This window comes from Meriones unguiculatus, chromosome 7 (genome assembly GCF_030254825.1).
Source record: "Meriones unguiculatus strain TT.TT164.6M chromosome 7, Bangor_MerUng_6.1, whole genome shotgun sequence".
Classification (NCBI taxonomy): domain Eukaryota; kingdom Metazoa; phylum Chordata; class Mammalia; order Rodentia; family Muridae; genus Meriones; species Meriones unguiculatus.
In genome coordinates this window covers 244,055-256,970 of record NC_083355.1, presented here as the reverse complement: position 1 = coordinate 256,970, position 12,916 = coordinate 244,055, and the positions used below count along the sequence as shown (strand labels likewise).

The following is a 12,916-nucleotide window of genomic DNA, read 5'->3' as shown; positions in this document are numbered from 1 at the left end:
GCAAGCCTTAACATATACAAGAAGATTTAAATAATGCCATGTATCCTATCAGACCACCATGGCCTAAAACTAGACCTCTACAACAGCAGAAATAGCAAAAAGCCTATACATGCATGGAATCTAAACAACTCTGTTCAACAACAGCTGGATAAGGGAAAAAATGAAAAAAAGAAATTAGAGTCATTCAAAATTCAATGAAAAGGATGACAGAACTTACCCAAACTTATGGGACACAATAAAAGCAGTGTTAAGAAGAAGATTCATAGTACCAAGTGCCTTCAGAAAGAAGTTTTTGATATCTCATAAAAGCAACTTAACAGCACACCAGACAGCCCTAGGAACAAAAAGAAGTAGACACATGCAAGAGGAGTATACAGTTGGAAATAATCAAACTCAGGGCTGAAATTAATAAATTAGAAACAAATAGAACAATTCAAAGAACCAATGAAACCAAGAGCTGGTTCTTTAAGAAATTCAAAATGATAGACAAACCTTTAGCCAAACTAATGGCAGAGAGAAACTATCCAAGTCAGCAAAATCAGAAATGAAAAGGAGGGCATAACGACAGACACTGAGGAAATTCAAAGAAGCTTTAGGTCTTACTTCAAAAGCCTATATGCCACAAAATTTCAAAATCTTAATGAAATGGACAATTTTCTTGTTATATTCCATTTACCATTTACAGTCCTATATTCCCCAAAGAAATAGAAGCAGTCATCAAAAGTCTCCCTGTCAATAAAAAAGCCCAGGGCCTGATGGTTTCAGTGCAGAGTTCTACCAGACCTTCAAAGAGTGCTAACATCAATACTCTTCAAACTATTCCACAAAATAGAAACAAAATAGAAACATTACATGAGGCCAGAGTAACCTTGATACCTAAACCACACAAAGACTCAACAAAAAAGAGAACTTTGGTACCTGATAAGCTAGGGTCAGATGGAAGGGGAGGAGGACCTCCCCTAGCAGTGAACTTGGAAAGGGGCAGGGAGGAGATGAGGGAGGGAGTGTGGGACTGGGAGGGAATGAGGGAGAAGGCTATGGCTGGGATACAAAGTAAATAACCTGTGATTAATATAAAAAAATAAAAAATTAATAAAAAAGTGAACTTTGTAATTATCTCTCTTATGAATATTGATGGAAAAATACTCACAAACCAAATCCAAAAACACATAAAAGATATCATCCACCGTGACTGAATAGACTTCATTCCAGGCATGCAAGGGTGGTTCAATATATGAAAATCCATCAATGTAATCCACCACATAAACAAACAAAAGGAAAAAACCAAAAAACAAAAAACACATGATCATCTCCTTAGATGCTGAAAAAGCATTTGACAAAAATTCAATACCCATTCATGTTTAAAGTCTTGGAGAGATCAGGGATACAAGGCACATGCCAAAATATAGTAAAGAAAATATACAGCAAGCCTATAAACAACATCAAACTAAATGGAGAGAAACAAATAAATCCCACTGAAATCAGGGAAAAGACAAGGCTGCCCACTCTTTCTGTATCTCTTCAACATGGTACTTGAAGTCCTAGCTAGAGCAATAAGACAACTAAAGAAGATAAAGGGATTATAAATTGGAAAGAAAGAAGGAGACAAGGGAGGGTGCCACAGCTGAGATACAAAGTGAATAAATTATAATTAATAATAATAATTTTAAAAATAAAAAAGCACAGTCAGAGTCATAAATTCTTTTTATTTTACTTATTTATTTTTTAAATTATTACAACTTATTCCCTTTGTATCCCAGCTGTAATCCCATCTCTTGTCCCCTCCCAAACCCACCCTCGTTCCCTCTTCTCCTCTCATGCCCTTCCCCTAGTCCACTGGTAGAGGAGGTCCTCCTGGAGAGTCATAGATTCTAATCTCATGTTTCTGATTCTCCTACTCAGTCTTCATGCTTTATACCAAATAGTAGATATTGGTCTTCACAATATATCAGAGTAATACTTTCATTTAAAAAATATAGAGCTGTTTCTTTTCATTTACTGTTGTATCAGACTATCAGAGTTTAAACATGTTTTAACAAAAACAAATATTTTTGGATCTAATGCTGAGAAATACAGAAGATCAATGAAAGAATTATAATCATGTTTGCAGAATACAGACACACAAAGTATGCTTGCTGATCAAAAGACTCATCAATAACAAAGATGTCATTTTTAAAGTTAAAATATGAATAATTATTATTGTTACAGAATTTTTTAAGGATTATTATAATAGGTACAAGGACCTTTTCCAGGGGTCAGGATGATGAGATGTCAAGGGAGAGGACGAGTGAGGAATTTGATAAGATATCAAGGATGGAAGATTTTTGGTGAACTGTGTGTACCCATTTTCTGGGACTATCACAAAACACTTAAACTTCCATAATCAGAGTATTTAAATATTTTGCCTTTTTAAGTTGAGAGGTCTAGAAACTATAGCAGAATAATATCTAGTTTATTTAGCAGAGAAGACAACAATGTATATAAGTCACATTTTAAGCCTATCTCTATAAGTCTTAAATCAAATATAAAAGTGAAATAACAAATTCTTAGAAACAATCATAAAATGTCTTTCAGCTTACTCTGAGACCCAAAGGAAACTGGAGATAGCCGTTATTATTCTTGTCATATTGTTTTACTTTCTGAGATTTTATTGAATATGAACACATTTATATATTAAAAATTGAAAATATATATGTATCTCAACATTTGCAAATTTAAAAATGATACATGCGTGCAAGAAGGCAAAAACCTAGGTGACAAATTTTACTTTTTATCTTTATAAATGTTGAAGAAAGTAATACAAAATCTATAACACCTAGACCATAATAAATATTGTACATTATAGACAATATCTGTGTTAAAAAGCTATAAAGACTAATTTTGAATATATATTAATTAAACAATATGTCCATCTTCATCTGGCATAATTCCAACTATTTGAAGTAATCAAACACTTGCTTCTTTGATGATTAAAACAACTTAAAAGATTCTTGTAAGAATAAAAATTTGGTTAATATTACCAAGAAATTAAAATCTGGTGAAAAAGAAAAAAAAACTTATGTTGCCACTTAATAGATAAAGACATAGTGTCTTAATCGCATATGGATGGAGAGACAATATTTCTGAGATAAGCAACTGAAAGGAGAAAGTATTTATTTTGGCTTCAGTCCAGGGTCATTTAGCTCTGTTGCTTCTGGAACGTAATAGAACAGAGCATCAGAGCTGGGATCAGAGGGCTGCACAGAGCTGCTCACTGTATGGTAGCCAGAAAGCAAAGAGAATTCTGACTCAAAACACATTTTAACTAATAAATTATGTCATTTATAATTTATTAGCATTGCAAGGAATTACAAAAGTTATCAAATCCTGATTTATTTTTAAGTTATTTAAGCCCTATTTGTATAATTGGTTGAGCTACAAATAAAGCTGAACCTTCAGCATAGCAATGGGGCTGGCATCACAGTGAAGGCCCAAACTGAGAAGTAATGAAGTTTTGAGTGCTGATGTAAAGCATGTAAGATGAACTTGCAGAAGCTGGGAATGTGGGCCCTCCACATTTGCATGAGGTGCCTTTGCCTGGAGTGACTATGCCGTCCCCGTTCTGTGAGACACTAGCATCTCTACACATTAACGTCATTGGAGGGGATTAATTCCATATTTCCTGAGCAAACAGTGTTGGCCTCCCTTATGCTAGGTCTTCTTATGAAAATTATGCTGGATGTCCTCAAAAGCTAGCACTATTTACCTCTTTTTGCTTCTGTAAGACATATAACTAGATTCAGTTCACAGCAGGCCCCTAAAAGTGAAGTCAAAATGTGATCCAGAAGGAGTATGATATATGTTTTGAAAAACCACTGCGCTTTCTTATTTGCAATAGTAATTCAGAGAGTGTGTATTGCAAATAAGGTGAGGGACAGTGGAAGAACAAATGAAATCTTGGATCAGACCAATTTTTCTCATATGAGTCCACTAAGCTGGGTTCTGCATTTAAGATTGCATCTTCAGGAGTTACTTAGAAAAGGTTAAACTGTTTTGTTGATTAAATGGCTAAAACCTGTATCATAAAAATTATCCAATCTGGGTAAACTGGAAAAGTCTCATCTTTTCAGGAAAGACATTTGAGAGGATTGAAGAAAATGAACTATAGGATAGAATTTCTTATATAAAACCTACTCACTCATACTACAAAAATCCAGAAGACCTATTTTTCATCAGTACTTAGAGAAAGAGTATAGATGGTCTTTGCTACTTTATGGATTCTTCTTTTTCCCACCCTTTATCCTCCCAGTTTCACCCTGTATCATTAGAAGGGGAGAGGAGAGACAGGGGGGTTGAAGTCCGTGAATCTAATGTCTTTCCTTTTGTTTCTTCTTTGTCCATGGTTACTATCAAGCTGTAACCAACCTCCCAAAATTACCAACAACCACTGACCCTGCCTATCAGGACTCTAGCATTTATATACCCTCTGAAAAGTCCCCAAAATTCCAGACATCACACAATCCCAGAAATTATCTGCAGCTAGCAAAATCACACTTCTGCTAGAGCAAAAGGTAAATTAGAGTTTTGAATCATAGCAGACAGTTTGAAGCAACCACACATCCCTACACCTGGTATTAAAATAAAAGCACATTCTTACAATATTTCTGTGCTTATAAAGAAACTGAAATTCCAGAATTCTCACTACAAGGAGATTTTTTATGGAATCCCCTTGGAAACAGCCCTCACTGCTCTTTTCTATAGGTCAAATTACAGTAGGATATACAGTTAGTCAATTGAGAAAGTTAATTAAATGCAAATATCCAGATCCCAGGTGCAGAGGTAAGGGGATAGTATTCAATTATTGAAAAAAAAGGTTATTATAATTGTTTTAATGATAAACAAAGGCAAATCCACAATCAAAAAACTCTGATGTGTACAGATCTATTGTGTTGGCTAGTAAATTATGTTGTTCCTGAGGATGAAATAGACAAGCAGCCTACTTATACCATGTAATCAGAAATGTCCAGGTCAAATTAAAAATAAATTTTAATTTGATTCAGAAATATATACTCACAGTGACTGAGTTACTGTGCTAGAGCCAGTTTATGCACAACACACTCACAAGCCCTTGAATGAAGAGAAGGCTGTGTCCCCTAAAGCAGAACCACCTCATACTACAAAAAAAAGTACATTATTATCTGTGGAGAGCTGGTTATTTGGCAAGCTTCTTTGTTATTGAGTATTCAGTAAAAAAGAAATATATATATATATATATATATATATATATATATATGTTTTTTCCCCTAGCCTTTACCTTGAAACAGAGATAAACAGGATGTTTTTCCAGGTTCCTTTAACTTGTTTGTGTGACCTTGGAAAATTTCTGCTATAGGGAGGTGGTCTAAGAAAACAACTTTGACTGCTCATGAACCATTTCCTTGTATTGATGTGCCTTGTTTTCCTTTGCCTATAAAAAGAATCTGTTGTCATAGTATATACTCACTTATAAGTGGATATTAGACATATAACATAGGATAAACACACGAACATCTATTCTCCTAAAGAAGCTAAACATCAAGGAAGACCCTAGGGAAGATGCTCAATCCTCATTCAGAAGGACAAATGCAATAGTCATTAGAAGCAAGAGAAGACAGAGAACAGGACAGGAGCCTACCACAGACAGCCTCTGAAAGACTCTACTGATAGAGGTATTGAGGCAGAGGCTAAGACCCATAACCAAACTTTGGGCAGAGGAATGGAATTTTATGAAAGAAGGGAGATTTTTAAAAAAAAAAAAGACATGGAGGGGACAGGAGTTCCAAAAGGAGACCAACAGAGCCAAAAAATCTGGGCCAGGGGGGTCCTGAAGAGACTGATATGCTAACCAAGGACCATGCACTGAAAGGACCTAAAATCCCTGCTCAGATGTAGCCCATAGACTCAGTATCCAAGGGGGATCACTAGTAAGGAGAACAAGGGCTTCTCTGGCATGAACTCAGTGACAGGCTCTCTGATCACCTCCCCCCTTGCCAGGCCACAGAGGAAGACAATGCAACCAGTCCTGATGAGACCTGATAGGCTAAGGTCAAATAGAAGGGGAAGAGGACCTCCCCTATGTGTGGACTAAGGGAGGGGCACAGGGAAGAGGGAAGGAGAGTGGGATTGAGAGGAGATGAGGGACAGGACCACAGCTGGGCTATAAATTGAATAAATTGTAATAAATGATAAATATAAAAAAGAAAAAAGGAACTGTTGAATAAACTTGTAGCTGCAGTTTTTACTGACAGTCCTTTTGAGCGGATCCCTTGTGTCTTGCTTTTTTCTTTCAATCCTCACTCCTCACTCAGGTACTGTTTGACTTTGCAGTGAGCTCCAGCAGGGTGGCACCCTAACCAGGGACCCAAGGAACAGGAGTCACAGTGAAGGAGACTGGTACTGATGACCCCAGATCATAAACTAAAGAGAAATGGGCATGGTGAATAAAATTCAACAGTAAAAATGGGACAAGGCGTAGCCTCATTATTTTTAATTAAAGATAGTCTGGATCCACGGAATGCAACAAAGAAAGTGAAACTTTCAGGGTTAGAGAGAAAAAGGAAAGATGAAGAGGAGGCTTTAGGACAAAATGAGACCAAACCATTGGCTCCTCCTGAAAAGTTACATATCTCTCCCAATAACAATAATTCCTTGTTAGGAGAAGACTTTGAGGATGACTTAGATCCTGACGAGGTTGTACAGTTAAAGGAAGAAGCAGATAAGTATCATTTTGAGAGATATTCTCCAATTCAGGTTATGAATGTTAAAAAAACGAGCCTTGGCAAAAAGAAATAAAAAAGTTGTGACAGAGTCTGGTAATGGAATTTTCCTCTTTGCCTTGGCACATGTGGGTTTAATCTAAAGTTCAGTTTCTCAGAGGCTGACCTTGGCAGTTTCTCCAGCAGGATGCTCTGTTCCTGAGAACTAGATAACAAGCTTTGTGTAACCCTTGAGCGAATCCTTGGACTGTTTCTGCTATAGGGAGGTGGTCTAAGAAAACAAGTTTGACTGCTCATGAACCCCTTCCTCGTATTGATGTGACTTGTTTTGCTTTGCCTTTACTGACAGTCCTCTCGAGCTGATCCCTTGTGTCTTCCTTTATTTTTTTCAATCCTCACTCCACACTCATGTACTGTTTGACTTTGCCATCAGACTCCAGCAGTGCATACTGACTGCCACCATCTTGGAGCCCCTGCCTGTTGCATGATTATTAATATTAATGTTTATTCATAAAATTAGTAAGGTGATAGTTTTCTATTTTATTTTATTACACTTTACTCACTTTGTATCCCAGCCATAGTCCCATCCTTCATCCCCTTCCAATCCAATCCCACCCTCCCTCTTTCTTCTCATCCCATGCCCTTCCCCCAGTCCACTGGTAGAGGAGGTCCTCCTCCCTTTCCATCTGACCCTAGCCTATCAGGTCATACAACGACTGGCTATATCGACTTCCTCTGTGGCCTGGTAAGGCTACCCCCACCCTCAGGGGGAAGTGATCAAAGAGTCAGCCACTGAGTTCATGTCTGAGGCAGTCCTTATTCCCCTCATGAAGGAACCCACTTGGACACTGCCATGGGCTATATCTGTGCAGGGATTGTAGGTCATCTCCATGAGTGGTCCTTGGTTGGAGTATCAGTATTGGAAAAGGCCCCTGGGCCCAGATTTTTTGGTTTTGCTGTTCTCCTTGTGGAGCTCCTGTTCCTTCCAGGTCTTTCTATTTCCCCCTTCTTTCATAATATTCCCTGCACTCTGCCCAAAGTTTGGCTATGAGTCTCAGCATCTGCTTTGATACCCTGTTGGTAGAATCTTTCAGAGGCTTTCCATGGTAGACTCTTGCCCTGTTCCCTGTTTTCTCCCTCTTCCAATGTCTATCCTGTTTGCCTTTCTGAATGAAGATTGAGCATCTTACCCAGTCCTCCTTCTTGTTTAGCTTCTTTAGGTGTACAGATTTTAGTATGTTGATCCTATATTATATGTCTAATATCCACTTATAATTGAGAATATACCATGTGTGTCTTTCTGCTTCTGGGATACCTCATTCAGTATGATCTTTTCTAGTTCCATCCATTTGCCTGCCAGCACAGGCTCTAAGATCAACAATCAATTAATGGGACCTCCTGAATCTGAAAAGCTCCTGTAAAGCAAAGAACACTGTCATCAGAACAAAATGACAATCTCCAGACTGGGAAAGGATCTTCCCCAACCTTTATCTGAGGGCTAATATCCAGAATATATAAAAAACTCAAGAAGTTAAAAAGCAACAGATCAAGTAATCTAAAAATGGGGTACAAAGCTAAACAGAGACTTCTCAATAGAGGAATATCTAATGGCAGAGAAACACTTAATGAAATGCTCAGTGTTCTTAGTCATCAGGGAAATTTGCAAATCAAAACAACCCTGAGATTCAACCTTACACCCATCAGAATGGCTAAGATCAAAAACTCAAGTGACAACACACACTGGAGAGGATGTGGAGAAAGGGTACATCTCCTCCATTGCTGGTGGGAATGTAAACTTGTGCAATGACTTTGGAAATCAATCTGGTGTTTCCTCAGACAATTAGGAATAATGCTACCTCAAGATCCAGCTATACCACTCCTAGGAATATATCTAAAATATGCAACAAGGGCATTTGCTCAACCATATTCATAGCAGCTTTATTCACAATAGCCAGAATCTAGAAACAACCCAGATGTCCCTCAATTGAGGAATGGATACAGAAATTGTGGTACATTTACACAATACTACTGGAATACTACTCAGCCATTAAAAACAAGGAAATCATGAAATTTGCAGGCAAATGGATGGAACTAGAAAAGATCATCCTGAGTGAGATAACCCAGAAAAAGAAAGACATACATAAAAAAAAAAAACAAAAGCCAAATTGCATAACAAATATGGCTCTGTGTTGTTTTTGAACATATTCCTCCTGAGAATAACAATTGCATAATACAGGGGTATAATCCCTATGGTCTCTCCTAAAAATAAAATTTTCATACACATCATATTGTCATTTGACATTGTAGAACAGTTACAATACCAACCACCAAGAAGAGGCTTTTCTTTCTAGGCAGCCATTTCAGCCACAATATCCTGAAAAAGTTCATTAATATTGAAATGGGGATCCTATATGTTTATTTTTATTTCTGTATTATTTGTATAATCATTAACATATTCTATTGAAGCCAAAATTAGATTGTTTTGTAGGTAAATGCTAAGTTAGTAGCTTTAAAATACATTCTTTCCGTTGAATACTTAAATGGAGCATTGAGATAATTGCAGAGGTCAGAAAATTAGAACATACTTTCTAACATAATTTTCTGGTTGTAATTGAAACAATTTGTATGTCAATTCTAGGTAAAAATTTGTGTGCTTTACTAGTTTAACATTGAAATTCTTAATTTAGATGCTTTTTAATCCAAGCTTCTGTGAAACTAGAACAAGATCAGCATAATGGAAACCAGTTGAATGGGTTGTTTTTCTCACAGGCATCCAGAGGTCTCTGTTCTTTTACTAGCACACTGATAGTGGGAGAGTTCCATTGCTGAGGGTGACTGACACCAGTGGCTGTTGACTGTGTACCTTGGAATTATCTTTCTGCTCTGTCATCTCCACAACTCTGAGTTCATGAAGAATGGAAGCCTGTCCCTCTGCACTGAATTCACATTGGTGGCCTTTTCTTCTCTAGCAGAGCTGCAGCTTGTCCTCTTCTTCATGTTCTTGGTTATCTACTTGTTTACTGTGGGAGGAAACCTCATCATCATGTGTGTGATCTGGGCCACCCCTTCCCTGCACACTCCCATGTACTTCTTCCTGGCCAACCTCTCCTTTCTTGAGATGTGCTATATCAGCAGTGTGGTGCCTCAGATGCTGGTGCACCTGCTGGTGCAGCCCAAGACCATAAGTGTGAGAGGCTGTGCAGCTCAGATGTATGTATTCACCATCCTGGGGCTGACAGAGTGCTGCCTTCTGGCAGCAATGGCTTATGATCGCTTTGTGGCTATTTGTTACCCTCTGCATTACACTCTGCGGATGGGCCTTTCTGTCTGTTTGAAGTTGGCTGGGGCGTCTTGGATGACAGGGATCCTGGTAGAATCAGCACAGACCACCTGGATCTTCACTCTGCCTTTCTGTGGAGCCGGAACAATTCAGCACTTTTTTTGTGACATCATGCCTGTTGTGAAGCTAGCTTGTGTGGATACTTCCCAGAATGAAATCGTGCTCTTTATTGTTTCCCTTATCTTCATTATGAGTCCCTGTCTCTTCATTCTGTGCTCCTATGTCCGCATTATTCTGACCATTTTGAGAATGCCCTCAGCAGCAGGCAGACACAAAGCTTTCTCTACCTGTTCCTCTCATATCCTGGTTGTTACACTTTTCTACGGCACTGCCTTGTTCACTTATCTCCAACCCAAGAGTTCACACACACCAGACACTGACAAGGCTACTGCTCTCATGTACACCGTGGTCACTCCTGCTCTGAATCCTGTTATCTACACTTTGAGGAACAAGGAAGTGAAAGAAGCCTTTCGAAAGGTAACACAGAGAAAACTTCTTAGACAAATGGACTAGTCTATCTCCGGCAACTGAAACTTTTACCCCTGGGAGAGGTTTTTTTGTTTTGTTTTTTTTTTTAAAGCACAAAATCAGAAACTATATTATACAAGCAAAACACTAATTAAGACAAAAATTTCCCAAACAAAACAGTATGAGTCCAAAAAAAAAAAATATCATTGGGTTAATTTTCTGTTGGTCTCTACTGCTAGGTGTGAGACTCCAATAGAAAGAGAACCATTTTTTCCTTTGAAAGGAGATATAACTTTGATATATCTTCTTGGTTATGGCTGATAGCTGGTGTCCAGTGCCCCCTCTCAGCAGTGAGACTCTAACTAGCTCAAGGCTGTGCAGGCCCTGTGCCTGCAGCCACTGTCTCTGTGAGTTCATATGTGTGTCAGTCCTGTAGTGCTGGGAGAGGTTTTACAACACTTTATGACTCCTTTATCATTCCATGTTGTTATTGAAGTTCATACCCTAAAAGCCAGAAGACAAGTATGTATGCTTTATAATTCTCAGTATGAACAACTAAAAAGTAGCACATAGAAGGGTTATTTATTTGTTTAATCATTCATTCAAGAACTTTTTATGGTACTTAGAATTGAATACAATCTAAGACAGTACACTGCTATCAAACTAAATAGTCCTTTTTTGTTCACTTTGAACTTTTATACAAGCCTTGAACTCACTCTGTAGCCCAGTTGGGATTTGGATCCACAGTCTTCCACCACGGTCTCTTGAATATCTGGGATTACAAAGCAGCACTATTCAAACTTTCAACTTTGTATCAGAGTGTCATGGCTATTATCATTTTTTAAATTATTAGAAATATTGTAAACACAATCCAATAATGTATTTCCCTTTAGATCCAGTGAGATATAGATTACATTCCTCGTGTCATGAAAATTTGTTTAAAGATTGCTCCTAGCAGGTTGAGAAATCTCATGTCATTGCTTGCTCCCTGTTGATAAGTGTAGATTAATGGAAATAGCCAGAAATTTCTTTAGGTGTAAAGCATTTGGACTTAAATTTGGAAATGGTAAATTAAATTGGAGGCATACGTTGTCAGAAAAAAATAAAAATTAACTAAACTGACATAATTGGTATACTTACATTTGATAATCTCAATATTAAAGAAGATGACACATAGGTATGATAAAGAATTTGCTTGTGTGACTGTTATTCTTGCTTGTCAACTTGACTACATTTAAAACTAAAAACCCAAGCTTGTGAGGATTTTTTTTTTAGTTAACTGGGGAAAGAAGTCCCAGCTTAAACCCAGATCACATAAGGTTGGAATACCCATCTTTAATCACACACCTTCTCGTGTGTACTATATAAAAGACAACAAGAAGGAAACTTTTGCTCTTTGCCTCTTTCTCTGGCTCTCTTTATAAGTTCATTTCTTCACTGGCATTAGAGCCTAATTCTTTGCAATTCCAGTGTAGACTAAGCATTAAGTGAGACATCCAGCCTTGTAGACTGAACAAGTACTATATTCTTGGACTTTCCTTTGGGAGAAAGCCATTTTGGATAGGCTGGGCCACAGCCTGTAAGAAATTCTTATAAATCAAACATAATACTGGATAGAGATCACAAATTTAAGCTCTCTCATTCTCTCTCCCCCCTTCCTACCTCTCCCTCTCCTTTTCTCTCTCCTTTTCTTTCTCCCTCTTTCCCTCACTCCCTTTCTGCATAATATCTGTCTGTGTGTCTCTGTAATCTCTCCCATCTGTTGCTGGAGGAAGCAAGCCTCCCTAATGATGGCTGGAAAAGGCACCAATCTCTGAGTATAACAGAATATCATTAGGAATCATTCCACTTATTTTTCTAGTTGTGTGTTACCTATTCTAGGTCTCTAGACAGTGTAGGGCATGGGCTCCCTCTCATGGTGCAGGCCTCATTTTAAACCAAACACTGTTGGCCACTCCCACAAATTCTGTGCCATCATTGCTCCAGCACACCTTGCAGGCAGGAGAGATTGTAGGTAAAGAGTTTTGTGGCTGGGTTAGTGTCCAGGTCTCTCTTTTCAAAGTCTGAGAAGTACCTTTCCCTCCCAAAGAGACTAGAACTTAGGGGTGAAGGTTCCAAGTCTACACCAGCTAACTTCTCTACAGTCAGTGAGCTGTGTGGCACCCCTCAGAATCTGTTCTATTTCCCTCCCCTGAAATCCATGCTTCCTTCTATAACCCTTCTCTTTACCCAATCTCTCTCAGTCTGTGTATTGTAGCTTGGTTATCATTTACTTAACAGCTAATACCTACTTATAAGTGAATACATACCATATTTATCTTCCTGTGTCTGGATTACCTCACACAGGATGATTTTTTTTTCTAGTTGCATCCAT

The 12,916-nt window shown here is 38.0% G+C and overlaps 1 protein-coding gene across 1 annotated transcript; it reads left to right on the top strand.

The window, feature by feature from the left end:
• Positions 1 to 9,630: 9,630 nt before the first annotated feature.
• Positions 9,631 to 10,587, top strand: LOC110542866 (olfactory receptor 10A4-like). Its single transcript, XM_021629354.1, has one exon. The coding sequence runs from the start codon at positions 9,643 to 9,645 to the stop codon at positions 10,585 to 10,587; it is 945 nt and encodes a 314-aa protein (XP_021485029.1). The 5' UTR covers positions 9,631 to 9,642.
• The last annotated feature ends 2,329 nt before the right edge of the window (positions 10,588 to 12,916 follow it).

Coding starts and splice junctions, on each gene's coding strand:
- LOC110542866 (XM_021629354.1), top strand. CDS start 9,643: ATGAAGAATGGAAGCCTGTCCCTCTGCACTGAATTCACATTGGTGGCC.